We start from the raw sequence: 19,980 nt of genomic DNA, 5'->3' as shown, positions 1-19,980 counted from the left end.
CTGTGTGGAGTACTTTAAGAGGTCATTCCTCTCACGTTAGAGTGCTGATAGTGAAAAAGTGCTATCATTGAATGAAAACAGCAAGTACTAGAGAAACCTTTAATGTAGCATTAAAAGTATATCAGGAACCAGTGGTTCGAAGCTGAAGTCAAGCTAATTTAAATGAGAAGGTAGGCTTGTAATTTTCAGTGTAAGGCTAAGTAACCATACAACAAATTACCAAGGGAGGAAACATTTTCCTTGTTGTCTGCAGATGAAGAGCAATAACCCCAGAAGACAACAGAAAGGAGTGTGAACCCAGCAGCAAGGCATTTGGCTGCCTTTAAATTTGTGTTTCTTGTTTCTTTCGGTGGAGACAAGACAGATTTATAAGACAGTGACCTGCATTGATGAGCCAGGCCCCTCTCAGTCAAGTTATGCTTATACCATCCGAAAGCAGACCTTCTAAATTGCAATCGATGGGACATGGTAAACACATCTTGGATTATTAGATCCTGTTGTTCTGGAGAAGTTTGTTCTCCTACTTGGAAAGAGTGTGGATGACATAATTTCTAGGTGTGTTTTCCAGCTTTCCTGCATGTCAGAGGCTGGGCCTGTAGACATGAAACCACAGAAAGATTCCACTGCATACAAAACTGTAGTTAGGAATCTGCAACCACTGTATGCACTTGGTACTGTTTTTGATACAGGCTGTATTCAAAATAAGCATTGCTCAGTGCTCCAGTTTAACCCTCACTGGCATTTATTCCCCTCTCAGAAACAGCCACATCTCTCCCCACTATTTTCATTTTGCAGGATTAAGCAAACTAGGCTTCCAGGCTTCTTTCTAAACCTTTCTAATCCTTTATCGTAGAAACCCTTTAATTCTTGTTTGCTTTGTACGAATCTTTCCTGACCACCATTTACCAATGCATACATGGGTGCAGATGAGATCTTATCAATGCTTTCCCATTGCATTAATGTTTCCTGGACTTCACCATTCAGGTTATGGATAAAATATTGCTAAACGTGATTGACCTGTGCAAGAGATCTTACACAAGGTGGACAGAAGCAGTTTTCCCCTTGCAAATACCAGAGATCCTGTGTAAGTGCCCCTTGCCTTCTGGTAACTCTGTGAGTCTCTGACTGCTTGAACTGCTTTTTGCCTCCTTTTCAAATATGAGCATTACATTCGGATTTGATTTTGTTTATTTTTTTCATCCTGCCATCTTTCCTGTTTTGCCACATTCCCACAAAACCCTCACTGAGAGATCTGCAGATCCACATGCCAGCTCTCAGCAGCATTTCTGAGCAGGGATTACTTTGGCTCCCAGTCTGATTGCTTTAATTCTCTCCTCTGTTCATCCACGGATGTACTCACATTTCCATTCAAACATATCCTATTAGACTAGGAAAAAGTAATCCCATGTTGAATATCATCTTTATTAAACCTAAGGGAGAATGTTTACCTGTTCTAACTATTATATCTGCCTATGATGGATGGATGGATGGGTAGATAGGTAGATAGACAGACAGACAGACAGACTGATAATCTCGAACTTTAATGCTTTCCCAGTGCCTCATTCCTGTATCCTTATTTTTTTAATCATTTCCTCTATATAGCCCTCTGGTTGTTGCTAACTCTCTTTTTAAGAGTGTTATTTGTGTATTTATGTCTCAACCTCTGTACTTGACATCAAACTCTCAACTTCTTTTGCACTTTGAGTATGTCATTTTGATCTCAAACCACTAGGAGGAAGCATTCAACAAGTTTCACTGCTCTGGTGCAGATTCCACTCTTTATTGCTGATTTTATGATTGTTCTGAGTAGGAGACCGGGGTCTGCTGGGTCACACTTCTCTTTAAAGAGTGGAGAAACATAATCTCTCGAAGAAATGCACAGCTATTCACTTTTCAGTCAAGCCGGCTCCACTGCTTCTGATACAGCATGTTTTCATAGCCCTATCCTCAGAACAGAAAATACTTCTAATATCCAAGGTAATTTCCTTCCTGGCTATTCCATGTGTCTTTTAAATACCTTTCTCCCTTGCATGTATTTTCCCACTGCTTTATGTACTGAGGGCTACAGTGCATCCTCTCTGCTGTTATTTCTAAGCTGAACAATCCAAACTTGGATCTCTTTTCATAACAAAGAATGCTGTTTGTTCTAGTATTGCTTCTCTGCACTTAATCCAGTTTTAATTTACAGTTGCTGAATTGCAAAGGCCTCTGGCAAATGGAATGAAGGACCTCTGTTTGCTTTGAAGTGCGGTGCAGCTCCACTTATTTCCCCAAGTAGCTGAGAATCACTGAACTGAGTGATCAATACGATCCCATTATGATAATAGCCCCAGTCGTAAAGTCACTACAGATCCTGACTCTAATGAAAAAAAAAAAATAGCTTTTGGTTTTTTTTGGTCAGTTCCACACAGTCTTTTTTTATATTGTTTTTTTTTCCTCTAACTCCTCTTCTCTAGAGGAGAAGCTGTGGGTATCCCATCCCTGGAGGTGCACAGTGCCAGGTTGGATGGGGCCCTGGGCAGCCTGGCATGGTGGGGGGCAACCAGCCCATGGCAGAAGGTTGGAACTGGATAGGTCTCTTCCAACCTAGAGCCATTCTATGATTCTAGGAATGGGGTGCAAGTATTCAAGGGTCTTCCATTATTATTTCAGTATTGACGTCAGTAGGATCCAAATTTAAGAGAGTTCAGAGGAGAACCAGAAGGATTTAAGAGCATATCAAGAAGACTTCCTCAAAATGATATCACTCTTACTCAGAAGGGCTGCTGCACAAGGCAATATTTACCTTGCATGTCATTGTCAATCCTCACTCTGATAAACAAACCACTGAGAGCACCAAATTATATTCTGCATGACAACAAACTGCAGCAAAATATTGGTGGGAAGGTTCAACCTCTACTGCCACACCACTGACGTCTGACTGATGTCATGGGGCAACATCATAAAATAGGAGGCATTACTTTCAGAGCAACCCTACTATTAACCCAATCAAAAATACCCCTTCCTGGCAAAGACAAATTGTGTTCCCTGTGTGCAGGCAGGATGTGGCTCTGGGCAGGCTGGTCTGGTGGTTGACGACCCTGCACATAGCATGGGGTTGAAACTGGATAATCACTGTGGTCCTTTTCAACCCAGGCCATTCTATGATTCTGTGATTCCCTCTGGGTATGTGATTATTTAAATATATAATCGCATACATAAAATGATGCAATATCAGAACTGTTCAACACACACCCAAATCAATGGAAACGGTGCGTGTGGCTCATTTCTGCTTCTCAGTGGACTGTGCACAATGTGGGAAGCAGATATCTGGCAGAGCAGGGCAGGGAAACACAATCCCACGAAGCAATGTCTTCAGCTCCAACGTTACGGTCAATCACAACTAAGTGGATGTGTTTAAAAAAAATCACAACAAAAACATTTAATTTTATTGATTATTTTAATCAAGTTTTACTTATTAACTCTAATTTTTGGGGAAGGAATAGAGAGTCTCCTTGGTTCCAATGGCACAGAGCTGTTGTCTTCTCTTGTACAAAGCAAATACAGTGTGCACCCATTTTAAAATTTGAGGAACTTAGTCAAAACTTCTTGAAGGTGCTATGAAACCAGGAGAAAGCAGGGGAAACTTAGGGAATACCACAAAATAAATTAAAATTAAAAGATATTGTAAATATTATTTATTAGCAATCAGTGTTCGGTCAGCCTTAACTATAAACAATGTCATTTTTAAGATATACTTTCCCATCTATAATAAAAGGAAATTTCTGTCCGAAGAGCTCACAGTATGAAGAGGTGAAAAAGATGGGAGAAAAGGGAGGGGACACAAGACAGGCCATCTAACTGCCATGTAGGGAAGGGGTGCTGAAGAGCATAAGCAGCTTGCTGCAGGTCACACATGGAGTGTACAGCAGATCCCAGCCAGCTGCAAAGCCCAGTTTTCTTTCTGGCTGGAGGAAAGCTCATCTGAGCCTTGACAAATCTTGCAAATCCAACTGTACAGATACAACTCAGTAACTAGGAGAAACACAAAACATATTCTGCTGACTCGCATGTAGCATGCTTGACATTTAAATGAGAAATAAAACATCAAGGGTAATTTTTGACTATCTCCGATACATGACAAAGGATAACACAACCGCCGTTAGACAGCAAAGTGCATGAGCTTAAGGTATCTACAAAGTACCTGTGCCAAGGACAAAAGACCACGTATTGTTTGGACATGTGCTTCTCTACAAAAAACTCTCTTGTAAGGACACAATGAGGATAAAAACCTTTGCAAGGAAAACGTGGTGAAGATCATGAGAGACCATCTGCACGCATTCATGAGAAGCAGCATCTGTGACTACGCCCATAGCAGTATGTTAACCCTAGAATCAAGTGCCTCAAATCAGATTTCCTGATTGTCCACGTTACTTGTATTGTGGTTTCTTCTAACCTGTGCAGGGGCAAAAAACCTGTCCCTTCCGTTGAGGAAGCAACAGCAGGAGGGAGAATTACTGCCAACAGGATGCATCTGCAGATCAAGGCCTAACCCCATGGCCTTGGATGATACCCACACCACCTTGACTAAGGCAGCTTACAAGGCACTCCCAGTCTGAGTTCCTGTACAAGGGTTCAGTACAGCTTCTGAATATTAAGAGTTGCATTTATTATTTCGTTAAGCTGCAGTAACACAATAGCATACATGCTGTGACTTATTCTGTAGGTTGACCATATTGGAAGAAGTCCACTACACTGCGGATCATGCAGGGGCTAAGTTTCAGTTTCCAAACATTAAAAAGAATCAGCAGCCATTTATTTAAAAGATTTTCAATGAGAATATCAACTGGGGAGTGGACTAAGCAGAAATTCTAGCTCCTCTCCTTTCTGCAATTTAAACAAAATGTAATACTCTTTTTCTGTTCTCTGGTAGATCTGTTGCTGCTTGAGCTCTCTGCTTTTTGAATTAGACCCTCGTAAGATGGCAGGTGTGATGTCAGATGTGACATTTGTCACTGCTGTGAACACACCACCATGGCAGCTGCCTTGAAGTAGTGGGATATCATTGATAAGACATACTCAAAATCCTTCACAGCTTTTTCTGCCCGTATTAATATTGAACAAAGCTGAACTTAGAGTCCAAGGCCAAACCTTGGCCACTAGCATAGTTAAGTAATCAGGCTTAACCATGGCTAAATGATCAATTCTGACAGTTCCATTTTAATGGGGAAGGCAGCCTCAGATTATGTGTATTTACAGTATCGTCTTCTGTGAACATTTCTTAACAGCACTGTTACTCATGAACTATTTAATGTCCAGAGATTTTTGGTCACCTGTAAATTCATTCTCAACTATCAGATTGCCACTACTGGCTCTTGTGACACTGTCATATGATGGAGGCAAGGATGCTGAGGATGAAGTTTGAGATTCATCAAGATTCCTGCCATAGTTTTCACCCATCATAGAAGCTATGAGTCCTTCTCTTTCCGGAGCAGCATCTCCAAGAGTGTCACCACTGTAAGTTCTGTGATGATACAGGTAAGAAGCATGCTTTATGGAGCGCTGGAGCAAATGACTCCTGTAGGCACGCTGGATGACCGTGGCAGAAACTTCCTCTTGTCTGTGTCTGAGTGTAGTGGAGATTGGCTCATAGGATTTTTTGGATGGATTGACAGCCATGAACTTGTCCTCCATCTGTACTTTCAGTACATCCATTTCCCCAGAATCCCCTAACACTCGTTTGGTAAAAGCAAACAAGATATCCAAGCAATGGATCCTATCTCCACTGACCATAGGCAGGTCCATTGCTATGAGTTCAATTTTGTTTGGTTTTGGTACACGTAAAGGTTCAGCCAAAGCATCTGCAAAGTCTGAAAGTGCAGAGAAAGTTATGAACTGAGTTGCTTCAGGATCAAACTTCTCCCAGATTTCATAAAAGATGTCAAAGTCATCTTCCCCTAAAGGTTCTGTACTTTCCTCAGTAGCAGCGTTGAAGTTCTCCAAAATAACAGCTATGTACATGTTTACAACAATGAGAAATGATATAATGATATAACTCACAAAATAAACAATTCCTATTGCAGGTTTACCACACTCACCTATGCTACCAGTTATATTTGGATCACAATATGGTGGCCCAGTGTTTAAAATAGGACTGAGAAGACCATCCCAGCCAGCTGATGTTGTGATTTCAAAGAGACAGAGCATGCTGTTAGCAAAGGTTTGGAAGTTGAACATGTCATCAATGCCATCTTCCATCTTCACGTAGGCAAAGTTAGCCATGCCAAAAATGGCATAAATGAACATGACCAGAAAAAGCAAGAGCCCAATGTTGAACAGAGCAGGTAGGGACATCATTAAGGCAAAAAGTAGGGTTCGAATTCCTTTGGCAGCCCTGATGAGTCTCAGTATTCGTCCAATTCGAGCCAAGCGAATGACCCTGAAGAGCGTAGGTGGTAAGAAATGTTCAAATGCTTTACCAATACCAGAAAGCAGTAAGGCTACAAAGGAAATGGTAATAAATGGTTAGAATATCACATTTCTTAGCTAGTTATAGGATGAAATTATTCTATTGATAGTTGGAGATTATATAACATATGGGAGCTAACAGGTTAACATTACAACCATTAAAAATCAGCCATTATGAACTACATCCTCCATCCACTGGAATGTATTTGTTGCACCAAGAATGGCAAGCAGCTTTCTTTGCACAGCTTTAAAAATCTGTATCTGTCAACACTTGTTGACTAATGGTTTTCTCTGAAGTCAGCTGCATGAATTCTTCAGCAAGTGCTGGTTATGTACTTACCTTCTAACTTTGATGTCAGATGATGACACTATAGTGAGGTAGGTGTCAGTCTCTTTTCTCTGGTGACAAGTGGTAGAACATGAGGAAACAGCCTCAAATTACACTAGGGGAGGTTTAGATTAGATGTCAGGGTGAATTCCTTTATGGAAGGAGTGGTTAGGCACTGAGCAGGCTGTCAAGGGATGTGATGGAGTTGCCATTGCCAGAGATATTTAAGAGGTGTGTGGATATAGTGCTCAGGACATAGTTTAGTGGTGGGCTTTATAGTGCAATGTGATGGTTGGACTTTATGATCTTATGGCTCTTTTCCAACCTCAATGGTTCTATGTTCTACACAGCTAAACTCAGAAAACAAAATGCAATAACAATGTCATGGTCATAGTTTAGATAACATAATCAAGATGCATACAAGCAAAACCACTGAGGAACATCAATGCAGTACATGACACTGGCTTGAAGTTCATTCGGGAACACTAATCTAATGGATGTTATTTTGTCTTTAGTTTGCATGAAAACTGACATACAGATCTAGTAGCCTTAGAAGCAGAGGTCTGGCTGTTCTAAATTTAGACACTTTGGATAAATTTTTCCAGATTTTTGCTTCAGGAACTTAATTCCTTAAGGAAGAGCTATGTTCTTACTGTGAGCCAAAATATAACTCACAATAATGAAAATAGTATTTTTCCTTCCCTTAAATGTCTTCTATGATTTTGGCAGTCCTGGCCCTTGGAATAGTTAAACTGGCAGAAGAGTTCTACATGGCATTCTTCCACTGCAATCTCTTCACATAAAATCTAATACATTTGGGTTGCTCTTTTTTATTCTGCTACACAGTGCAAATCTTCAATTTATGTACAAGTTTCCAGAAACAGAACTATAACATCTATAATCTGACTCCAATTTTCATATTCTCTATATATTTAAATCCTCTGCTAAAGCACAGATGACAAAAAGCATCATTTTTTAACTGACCAAAGCTATCATAGTTGATGCTATATCTAAAACAATGGAAATCATCATGTAATATAGTATGTTACATTGGCATGTTGGATCAATAATTCTGATTTTTCACAATAAGAAACAAGAACTTAAAAAAAAATGACTATGAAATATTTCATGTAAAACAGCTTTAATTACTTTTGCAATATTCGTATTGGAAAAACAGTAGAAATTTTAAAAGATAATATTTCAGTAAAAGCATGGTGGGTTTTTAGACCATGCATTTCTTTTTGCTCAATATTTTGCAGTACTATGGTTTCTATTTCAACATCCATTTGAAGATGATAAATATAAACTATTTTTTGGGGGTGGGGGGAAAGAATGACTGAATTATTAAAGAATTTATCAATCCAATTTTACTTACCAACAATTGACATGATCACAACAACTATATCAAATATGTTCCAGGCATTCGAGAAATAGTACTGTCTCAGAGCCACCAATTTCAGTACACATTCTGTACTAAAGATAGTAACGAAGAGTATATTGATTTTGTTAAGAACATTGGTCTTCATGTCACTTTGTTCATAGGTTTCCACCATCATGGTGACCATATTAAGGCAGATGAGAATCATGATGGTAATATCAAAGGCTTGATTTGTTACAATGTCAAAAAGGAATCCTTGGTATCTGTTCTAGAGGAAAACAAACACATCTGGCATCAGTTAGGAAAGTAGGGAATACTCATCTTTACATGTTTTCTGACAGATCCAATTTTTTTGTTATGTCACTTAACTATTTTAAAGATAGAGAAATTTAAGGAACCCTGAATGTTTGAATTCCCTCCCACCCTGAAGTTTAATCACTTCTAAGCTGAATACAATCCTGAAAGTATTGTTCAGAAAACTTAATAAATATTTAACTTCTAAAATCTTCCACTATAACTTTCTGTTATATAATTGTCTTTCAGATCTGAATAACAACATAAAGATTGTATATATAATTTATATTCAGTATCTAAAATATGCATTTTTACATGAATTGTATTGATTTCATAATGAATTTTCCTTATGAGCAATTCAGACATTCTTACCAATGGTCTTGGAATGGGTTTTTGAGGTTTCTTGGATCCCAACCTTTTCATGGCGTTGTAATATTTTTTCTGCTCCTCTGTCATAAATATATCTTCCCCACCAAGGTATATAAAGAAATGTCAATGTTATTTGGTGAGATAGCAGCACTGTTGTAGTTATGGATGTCTAAATTACTGGAAACAAGCATTCCTTTCTTTTCACATCTTGCTGGTGCTAGCTCTCCTCACAAGTTGTAACTGGGCCCAAAAATAGCAGCATAAACCATACATTCACATGGCAGAAGTCCTGGGGTGAAACATAAGTAGCTCAGAAACATGAAAACAAAGAAACTACTGAAAACCTACATAACAATAAGACTTGCCCTGGATTCCCACATCCTGTTCTTGTTGAACACACAAAACAGTTGTACACTTAGAAAGTATAAAGACTACAGTTTCTAAGAAAACAGACTCAGTACCAAGGCAGGAGCAATATTTTTATGGGGGTGAAGAGCAGATGTCATTGCCTCTGAAGCATTGGGAATGAGCTGGGTATTCCAGCTATTGTGGAGCAGAAAGGAGAATGAGCCTCACCCTACATGCTACTTCTGCTAGTGCTCTGGTAGATGTAAATAAAAGTTTTATACATTAAATACAGCAAGGACATTGTTCTCAAAAAGGCAGCATTTCTGGTGAAATAATAGGTGCCTGGGAGCACAAACAATATACTTATCTTTTTCTTTTGTTGGTTGAAATTGTCTATAATAACACCAACAAAGAGATTCAGGGTAAAGAAAGATCCAAAGATGATGAAGTTCACGAAGTAGAGATACATAAATAAATTGTACTCCATTTTCGGCTGTTCATCTTTCTGCAGGAATGAAAAACAACATGAAACACAACCTATAATAACACAGGTCCAATTCAGAATAATCTTCATGTTGCAGATCCTCTAACAAATTGATTCCAGGAGGAACTAAAATTTGCAGCTTTACTGCTAGTTCTGAAAAAATCTCTATAGTTTAAAACCACAAATACCTCATAATGTGAAATGTTCTGTGTATGTGGTACTGTTGGAAGGAGCATGAAATCATGGAAGAAAAAAACAATTGCTGTGAAATTCTAGGATCTCACAGAGGACAAAGGGACATTTTTGCTCATGTTGACTACTATCCCTTTTGAAACTGAACACAATTCTTATGAATTATATGTTTCAGTATTATTGACCTATTCAAAATGTGGCTCAAAATAACAGCACTACAAAGCATTAATACCATAAGACTTTGTTACTTTGATTTCTTTTATGATGTTTATGTAGTTTCTGGCTAGGTTGTTGCAGAAGAGGATAATGTAATTTGTACTGATATTGAATATATTTGCACTGAGAAGCTTACAGAAGAAGAATTGCTCTTAGCTTAATGGTGAATTAGGTTTATTTTTGGGGGTGTTTTTTTTTTTTTTTTTTAATTATTTTTCTGCACAAGAGCTGATCTTTCTTTCCATTTCAGTCCTGACTTGCAATTTTACTATACGTACTTAATGGAGTCCCCACTAAAGTCAACAGAAACAGTCACTAAATTGGACTTGACGTGATTTCAGAAGTATCAGTTCTGCTTCTTCCAGTAAGAGTGGGAGCTGTGAAGTGCTCAGTAGTTGAAAAATCAAATAAACTGTTTAGAAGACTAAACCCAAGCTCATGCCTATAGAAATATTGGCCTGGGTTTATTTTTTCCTATGTATCAAAAACAAACATACAAACAAACAAATATAAAGGAACAAAACCCAACTCAAGCAACTTTCTTTCATGGCCATTATAAATGATAATAATAAAACCAATTTTGTTTTCCAAATTGAAACATTTTATGTATATATATATTTCTACATGGTTACTTCTTGATCTAATTGTTATAGCTTATTAATTTTAAATTCTTTGCCTCTAAAGATCCGTTACTTTTTTCTCTTTAACACTCGATGGTACTTCTGATAAGACAGTAAATGCTACCAGCAGGATAAACAGTAAACAAAACAGAGCTAGTGGTGATGCCTGACAATGTGTATTATATTATTGCTTATCCAGTTTGATTCACTTGATTTGTTTGATTCTTGATGCAGTTTGGTCTTATGTTTTGAACTATGTCACTGTAGCAGTTACAGATTTATTCGAAGCTCAAGTTTCATTAAAGATGATGTGTGAAGGTAGGTGCCTCCGTGAAGTCCCCTGGTATCTGACAGACTTCCAGTTATTATTAGGAGGGACAGTGAAAACTAAAGAGGTGCTCAGCTGACCAGAAGGGAGAGCCAGGGTGAGCTGAAATCCCTCTGAGCATACTGATGAGATCTCCATCACCTATAGAGGGGACTTGAGGGTGAACTCACATGGACACCTTACACTGCAGGTATCTGCATTCAGGTGAATGCATCTCCAGTTCAATCTCACTATCCATTAGAGCAAATCACCACCAGGATAGTGCAGTCACAGAAAAAAAAAGCTTACATCAGCTGATAAAAGGCATTACTGGAAAGCTCTAGCACCACCACCCAGCGTCACAGTGTAAAAATCACAGTGAATTTGTAGAAACACAAAATGTCAACTGACCTCTCGTGAGTCTACTGCTGCATACATGATCTCCATCCAACCCTTAAATGTTGCCTAGAATGAAAGATTATCAAAAACACATTGAAATTCTAGAGAAATCCTTCACATCATATTTAGTATCCAACTGACACTGGCCGGGGAAAGAGGCTTTACTGTAGTCACAAACACCTAAAACCAAAAGACTTCAGGGACAGTTATCACTGCTGTATGTGACAGCCTCTACCCATACAGAAAGGAAAAGCCTGGCACCACGGAACAGACCACACTGTTCTATAATCCTGCCATGACAAACCTTCACCAGCCTGCTCTACTAAATGCCTTACAGCCCACATGGCTGAGCAAATCTGTAGCAGAGTAGGTCAGTATTCTACCCACACCTCCTTTCTGAGGCTGACTCCACCTCTGGGGCTCATGAATTAGCTTTATTATCCAGAGAGGCTAGCACAGCACTCATCCGATGCATATTCTATCCCTGAACAAAGGATGGTGTGGTCCAGTTTGTCCCCATGTTAGAATACCTCAATGTTTTTAATTTTCATTCATTAACAGCACTGGTCTTTCATCAGCCAGCTACGAGGTAGGAACAGGCTGTTAGACCTGCTTTCCACCATCCATAGAGATGAGTTAGGGGTTAGCAGGAGGTCTATCTGACTTGGCACTGTCAAGTGAAGGCAAGCAGCACTTACCACCTGAAGAAGAGCCAGGTAGCCAGAGCCAACGTTATCAAAGTTGACTTTAACATTGACCCAGAATATTTTTCCTGTGTGATTCCATGCTTTACAGTCTGCTATGTCATTGATTGAACTATCCAATTCTGAATTTTCTTCTGTTAGGTTGACACATTTCCCAAACTTCCCAGCAAACAGGTTGACTCCCATGATGCTAAAGATGAGCCAGAAGATGAGGCAGACAAGCAGAACATTCATGATGGAAGGGATGGCTCCCACAAGGGCATTGACCACCACCTTGCATGAAATGGGAGAGAAAAATTGCAGTTAGTTAAACAAAGATGGACTCAAATATCTGCTCAGTGCAATCAGATGTTGTAAAAAACTAAGCTGTCAGTTAGTTTTGCAGCAATCAGAAATCTTATGTTTTCCATGTAAATATTTGTTACAGTTGATGTGGGTACCTTGAGAAAAGATTCAGAGATGCATAATCTTATTCTCTCAATGGAAGGGTTGGAATGTTTCATTTTCCTGTGACACCTCACTACATACATAGACTACAATGTGAGTCCATCCTCTTTTGATGACTTTCCCTTGGTTTTGTTGTGTTTTGCTTTCTTTATAACTTTTTATAACAGAAGATTTATGAATTATTCTCCCATAGGAATTAATGCAAATAAATGTATTGTTCGTGCTGTGGAAAGTAGTATTTCAAAAGGATTGGTAATGAGTCTCCACTAGCATTTTGTTAGACCTATTTTTTTAATGCATCATCATTACACTTGGGGTCCACAGCTGTGATCTAGGATCTGATTTGTGCTGTAGGATCCCAGAAGTAATTTTTGAGTATACACTAAGACATAACATTTTGCTTGACAAAATAAGACAGTGCAAAGTAATACAAACACATCCAAGTAACACAGTCAGTGAACTTAGCATTTAGATAGCAATCTGGTGGGCCAAAAGGAATATGAAAAAGCACTGTGAAGATTTTTGGAAGCCTTGTCAAAAGCATTCTGCATAGCAAGATGGAAACTATGATGGAACCTGGTTCAAGATTGACTTCAGACATGGAAAGTTTGGTGCTATATTAACAAAATACATTAATTTCTCTGCATCTTCAGTGACAAAATTGCAGAGAACTTGCAGTTTCACTTCCAAATGATATCCAAACACAATTTATATTTCAGTTGCATTGAGGTTGCATTCCCACGTTAACTTGTAATGGTGATACCGTGCACATTTATGTTATCTGTGGTGACAAATCTGAGTGTATTCCCTAGACCAGAGTTGAGTCCAAACACTGCTGTGGTCACCACTGCTCATTCACATGATAGTATGTAGAAGTTTTGCATATGACTGATTTCCTCTTCATTTGTGCAGTTATAGATTTCTAATCAGTCACATTCAACAGCTTCATGCTGTTCCTAGCACTCCTCTGATGGAAAAAGGCAGAAAACCTTCTACAGAAAATCAGACCTACTTTTTGTAAGAATACTTTCTGTAAGAATATAGGGAAAAAAATAGCTTGGGTAAAGTATGCCTGAGCAGCCTAAAGATTTTGTAAACCAATTCAGTAAAAACTTGTAGAGCAGAGATGATCCTTTCCTCTGAATTAGCTTTTCACGAGCATTTAAGAATGAAAATTGCTAACTCCAGATTCTTTTCCTCTACTTTGTTTTGGGTTTTGTCAGTAAGACAGAAACACAGAATGTCTGAGCAGCAAAGGAGTAAAGTTCTTCCTGGTCTCATTTTAATTTCAACAGCATTTGAGATTGATCACTTGAGTGAAGTCTGTAAGGAGCAGCCAAGTGTAGAGGAGATCAGCAAAGGTGCTCCCAAATATTAATTTCATAAATCCCAAACTTAGCTTGGTGCAGACATCTGAACTCACAAATACACAGCCAAGTGTTACAATACCATTATATGCTTATTACAACCAACAGGCTTTAATTTGTATTCAGACTTACCCTCATCCCCTCAAATCTTGACAGTGCTCTTAAGGGTCTCAGAGCTCGAAGAGTCCTAAGAGATTTCACACCGTCAAGTGAACTACCTAAGATATTTATCAAAGAGACCTGGATGGGGAGACCAAACAAAGTATTAGCAACATCTTGGCACCTGTTTCTTTTATTCCTACTGGAAATAAATAAACAAGTAAAATAAAACAAAATAACATCAGTGCCTATAGTACGATATCCTGATGTAGGCATTAATGGAATCAAGAGTGTTTTCTTGATTTTATGGTCAGAAAGGAACTGGTGATTGTGCTGCTAAGTCTTGCATCAGGATCTGCGTAGAATCACAGAACCATAGAGTGGCTTGGGTTGGAAGGGACCTTATAATGCATCCAATCCTGACCCTCTGCAGTAGGCTGGTTGCCACCCATCAGATCAAGCTGTCCAGGGCCCCATCCAGACTGGTCTTGAGTGTCTCCAGGGATGGGGGCATACAGGTGTAGAAATGCTGGATGCACAACTTACACCTACAATGAGGAAATCAAGCCAGCACCAGGCATTGGTGAAATACTTATTGAAGCCATAAGCCACCCACTTCAGGATCATCTCCAGAAAGAAGACAAAAGTGAACAATCTGTCGAGGAACAACAATATAGCTTTGATGGTTCGTCTCTCATTTATATGAATGTCTTCAAATGCCTGAAATCAAGATATACAAATAAATTGCAAAGTCAGAGATAAGCTTAAAACATGAAAGTCTAGAAACAAAAAGGCCTCTTCATCATTCAATACATAATTTACACAGATGTGAACCTCATCTTTTACTCAAATGTATGCCAGCTGGCAAACTTGTAATTCTTCCTGTCCTTTCTCTTTCTTTTTGCTTACAATATACACACTCATGGGCACATACAGACCATGCATGCTGGGATCTTAAGAGGAAAGTATATTTTTAGATATTTTTTCCCAATAATTTTATACTTTCGAGAGAACTAAAGTACTAAATATCATTTACATATTTTAATGATATGTAGAAAGATTTACATTTCACAACTGTGAAAGCCAGAAGAATGTCATGTACAGTCAGAATGGAAACAGCTTGTGAGAGCTGTGTATTTTTAGCATTGTTCTCTCTAATTTGTAATAGTATGAATAATAAGACTGTGATAATTACAATAGCAGATAAACGACTGCTCTTTTTCACCCGGTGAGTTCAAAGTAATATCCTGTGTTCTCTGCCAAATGTAACTTATCTGGGTGCTATTAAAGTTAAAATGCTTGTACAGAAATACATGAAATTGTGCTCCACAAACCAGGACTCCGCTGCTCAGAAGAATCATGAATACAATAAAGGATTCAAACCAGGAGTGCTCAACAATTTGGTAGCAGGTTTTCCTCAGATTCCACCACGTTTTTCCTCCAAAGTTTACAGCTCTACCCTTACAGCAATGAAAGTATCGAACACAACCTGGAAGTGAGAGAGAATGATTGTAAGTAATGAAAGTACATGCAGATCAAGGGCAAATCTGATGTGTGTTGTTGTGATGCCCACTGTCAAGTGTGGTCTGATTTTATACACTTGGGTTAATCTGAAATTCATTTTGACTCTGTCCAGTAAGAGCGCCATTCACCTCACCTCTCTATAATTATCTACTCTTTGGTGTTCTGGTCTTTACCACTTAGAAGCAATCCATTGGTTTTTAGGGAAAGAGTGTTTATTTCTCCAGTGCCACAATCTCTCTATTGACTACACAGAGATGGTGACCGAATCACTTGCTGACATCTAAAATTAAGTGACATTAATCTCTCCCTATCAGCTCAGCATTCCTAGACCAACAGGATTATTTTTGACATTTCACAACCATGTAACCATGAGAACCTTACCTTCTGAAAAACATTTTTCTGGAGTCTTCTTGTCTTCAGCAAACTCTGGAATCTGCCTCAACAGGTCTTCAGGGTTTGTCAGATCCACTGTGCTGCCTTCGGAAGAGCTGACAGAGTCAAACTACCAAGCAAAAGAAGATCAGGTATTGATTCTCCTTACATGCATTTCCAGGTGAATAAGATCCACAAGCAAATAACATTCAAAATCAAAACTTTGTTATGTACTAATATTTCAAGTATAGTTAGGAATGGAATAGATTTTATGACTTTAAATGTATGTAAGCTTGGAAGTATCAATAGGTGCATTCAAATAGGAGCCAAAGACATATGTACAGTATCAATCCACAAGAGACAATTTTAACTGCTTAATAAGCTCATAAATTAGAGAGATTTAAACTTGCTTTCAACCACACACAGTCCTTCATTGGCTAAAACCACAAAAATCTAGGAAAAAACATTCTAACAGGAGAAACAGATAAATAAATATTCTGAATACCCGTTAGAGTATTTAAGTATTAGAAATTGGAATTGCATCATGTGTTATCCAATTCCAAAGCTTTTCTCTATTCCTTCAGACATACATATAATGTACAGTGAGTCAGCTGTTTGTTACAAATTACTCCTGTTTTTTTTTGTGTGTGTGTATTGCTGAAAAAGAGCTCATTTTCTTGGATGTTTTCCTAATTCAGAATTATTCTTAATTTATTTATGAATCATAATGAGAAACTCATTTATAATATTACTTTTCTTGAAACTGAGATATTTATGACACAGGTTGGCTTGCTGGAATTTCCCACTTTTGCTTGGAAATCTCTCTCTCCTTTAATGAAATATTTTGTCACCCTTTTTTTTTTTTTTTTTTCTTTTTGTGGACCCTAATTTTAAGAAATGGAAATCAGCAGAGAATTTTGTAAATCACTTATTTGAATCAAATTCTTTTGATGCCTCTCCATTTCTAAATACTTACCTTTCCTGCATATATATATACATACACACACACACACATATATATATATCTTTCCCCTTAAAGATCAGTATGTGGAAACCCAGCATGGGTTCATTTTTATTCACAGAATTCATGTCCATCATTAACCAGCCAGACTGGCACAGTGCAGCTGCCACCACTGAAATCCAGTCCATCGAGTCCATGAGCAGAAGCGTATCCAATCCTAACCAGCACTGGAAGTCAACGTCATAAAAGCTACCTACATTTATCTACGTATTTACCTCTTTATGCTCTGGTGGTGATGATTCAACCTTCCTATCTTTTCCTAGGTAAAGCACACTGAATTCTTCAGAGGAGAGTCCTGACACTTTACTCCAGCTTCCTGAAGTTTTCCCTCTTTCCCCTCTTTGCCTCAGGTGATTTTCCTCCTGAAAATAATCTGTGGATTAGCAGGGTTCTCTTTTTTTTTTTTTTTTTTTTTTTTTTGTTGGGGGTGGGTGGGTAAATTGGAGAGGAAAGAAAAGTAAGTTATACATTTCATTTAAAGTGGGACGCTCTGGACAGAAGTCATAGATATTTTCCTTTTGAACGTGATATTACCTAGCAATAGAGATAGGGAAAATTTCCCACATTGCCATGCAGCAATAAGGAATTAGTAATTCAGTGAGCTGCTTAACACCTAGATCCTGAGACTATGCAAGTGAGAGTTTTTGCATAGGGACTAAAAGGGAAGCTTCATATGGGAAACACTGAGACAAGAAAAGGATCCATTTACCCTCATTCTAAACATTCCTAATTGGTTCAAAATTTGTTAACTGTGGAAATATTGGTCAGGTATGCCACCTTGTTCCAGAGACAGTCTTCTACCATGCATTTATCTTTCAGTATATGTGCACCCTAATATCACAGAATCATAGAATCATAGAATGGCTTGGGTTGGAAAGGACCTCAAGGATCATCAAGTTCCAACCCCCTGCCATAGGCATGGTTGCCAACCATTCGGTCTAGTACAAGATCTGGCTGCCCGGAACCCTATCCAACCTGGCCTTGAACATGCCCAGGGGGTTTTGATCTGGGAGGTTTTGATCCCCAAACAAGCAAGTTTATTACCTGTTTACTGTATTCTGTGTCTGAAAATGTGCTCAGTTTATCCTCATCTTCAAAACCCTCACTTGTATTCTCCTCCTCAGCAATAGGGACACAAACAAACACATTGGGATTGGTGATAAAATCATCAAGACCTGAGCATATTTCCCCATTTTTTTCAGCCCATTCAATATTGTAATTGTCTTTACAATTTTTTCTTTCTTTTCCCAAACCCAGTGGGTTCTGGGCAGTCAATTTGTTTTTCTTCCTGTGGGCTTTCTTTAGATGCTTGAGCTTTCCACAACAGGTGTCCCACATAACACTCTTCACAAAGCGCAGTCCCTTATGAATCCGAGCAAAGGCAATCCGAAGATTGTTCATCTCTCTATCATCTTCTGCTGTTTGGAGACAGTCAGTACTGAAGGAATTCAGCAGCAGCGCAATGAAGAGGTTGAGTACCTAGAAGTCATTGAAATAATGATAAAATAAAAAGTCTGGAAAATTGCATTCAGAAATCTGAATTCTAATGTAGAAGACAGCTGCTAGAAAAGCTCCGTCTTACTGATCAAATGAAAACAAGGCAAAAATGAAATGGCTACAGAATCACAGAATGATTTGGGTTGGAAGGGACCTTTAATAACATCTAGTTCCAACCCCCTTCTATAGGCAGGGCAACCTCTCACTAGACCAGGTTGCTCACAGCCCCGTCCATCCTGGCACCTCAAACATTTCCAGGTTGGGGCATTCACAACCTCACTGGGCAACCTGTTCTATGACCAACCAGGTTAAAGATGATGAATTAAATTTCCCTCTCAGAAAGCTCAATGTTCCCATATAACTCTTCCCCCTTCCCCTTCCCCCCCCCCCCCCCCGTTTATTTATTTAAATGCAATGGGAGAATGAAACATGGAACAGAATTATTCATTAAGTCTTCTGATACCATTTGGAGTGGGATTTACACTGCTCAATTTTTCTCCTTTCAGAACTGGGCAAATAACACCTGGATCCACAGCAGGATCCTCATGGAAGTGACTTGCATAAGCTGTAGCTCTTGCTATGTAAACAAACTTCCAGAGAATTCATCTATAGAGATGATTAAAGAAAATCCCAATTTCAGTGATATGAGTGTAGATTCTGTTGTTGCTGATAAGGATCTTGGAAAACTTGAAAATATGGGCAGCAGCTCAATGGCAAAAGGTAAAACAGGCTTTTACAGACTAACGGACACAGGTAACTGTTCTAAATGTACTTTGGGGATCTACTATTTATTGATGTAAAGGCAATTAAGTTGACTCTAACATCGACAGGATAAAGAGAATAAAACACTGGAAAACTCACCACTAAATTCCCTATTACCATGACCAGCAGAAAGACAAGAAGGCACAGTGGTTTTTCAGCTACCACCATGCAGTCCCACATGGTCTCAATCCATTCTCCACACAGAATTCGGAAAATGACAAGGAATGAATGGAAGAAATCCATCATGTGCCAGCGTATTTCACCATTTTTCTTTATCTTATCACCGTAGGTCCTGTAGCTTCCCCCAAACAGCTGCACCCCTACTATAGCAAAAATGAAAACGATGATTGCCAGGACGAGGGTCAGGTTACTCAGCGCACCCAGGGAGTTACCAATGATTTTAATGAGGGTGTTTAAAGTTGGCCAGGACTTTGCTAGTTTGAAGACCCTCAGCTGTGTGAAAACATAAAAAGTTGTGTTAGACATCAGCAGAGACAGCCCACCTTTCTGCTGTTCAAACCTGTAAAAACCATTTTATAGGCACTGTCCAGCAATATAATGTTTGTGGCACTAACACTTTTAGAAAAGTATTTTTAGAGATTTATTTTCCAAAGAACTAAACAACATAGCAGAGATAAACCAACAAACTCCTTGAGGGCCTGACTACCCTTATTTCTGGTAAGTACTTGGCCTACACAGGCAGGAACTTGTACAATGCGCTTGATGTAGATTATGGTGCCCAATTTACATGCAACACAAATGACCAAAGCTAAGAGACCAGTCCCTGTATTACAAAAAAAGATCT

The 19,980-nt window shown here is 38.7% G+C and overlaps 1 protein-coding gene across 1 annotated transcript in view; it reads right to left on the bottom strand.

Moving 5' to 3' along the window:
• Nucleotides 1–3,439: 3,439 nt before the first annotated feature.
• Nucleotides 3,440–19,980, bottom strand: part of LOC395944 (voltage-gated sodium channel SNS) — a 32,347-nt gene continuing 15,806 nt past the window's right edge. The window contains exons 15-26 of the mRNA XM_040695659.1: nucleotides 19,275–19,628; nucleotides 17,961–18,395; nucleotides 15,905–16,025; nucleotides 15,334–15,488; nucleotides 14,537–14,719; nucleotides 14,033–14,140; nucleotides 12,081–12,359; nucleotides 11,395–11,448; nucleotides 9,532–9,669; nucleotides 8,820–8,924; nucleotides 8,151–8,421; nucleotides 3,440–6,479 (exon numbers count right to left, since the gene is read on the bottom strand). Coding sequence (XP_040551593.1) covers nucleotides 5,284–6,479; nucleotides 8,151–8,421; nucleotides 8,820–8,924; nucleotides 9,532–9,669; nucleotides 11,395–11,448; nucleotides 12,081–12,359; nucleotides 14,033–14,140; nucleotides 14,537–14,719; nucleotides 15,334–15,488; nucleotides 15,905–16,025; nucleotides 17,961–18,395; nucleotides 19,275–19,628 — 3,399 coding nt within the window. The 3' untranslated portion in view covers nucleotides 3,440–5,283. The remainder of the gene's footprint in view (nucleotides 6,480–8,150; nucleotides 8,422–8,819; nucleotides 8,925–9,531; nucleotides 9,670–11,394; nucleotides 11,449–12,080; nucleotides 12,360–14,032; nucleotides 14,141–14,536; nucleotides 14,720–15,333; nucleotides 15,489–15,904; nucleotides 16,026–17,960; nucleotides 18,396–19,274; nucleotides 19,629–19,980) is intronic.

The sequence above is a fragment of the Gallus gallus genome, chromosome 2 (assembly GCF_016699485.2).
Source record: "Gallus gallus isolate bGalGal1 chromosome 2, bGalGal1.mat.broiler.GRCg7b, whole genome shotgun sequence".
Classification (NCBI taxonomy): Eukaryota; Metazoa; Chordata; class Aves; order Galliformes; family Phasianidae; genus Gallus; species Gallus gallus.
The sequence above is the reverse complement of the archived record's forward strand: the minus strand, read 5'-3'. Positions and strand labels throughout refer to the sequence as shown.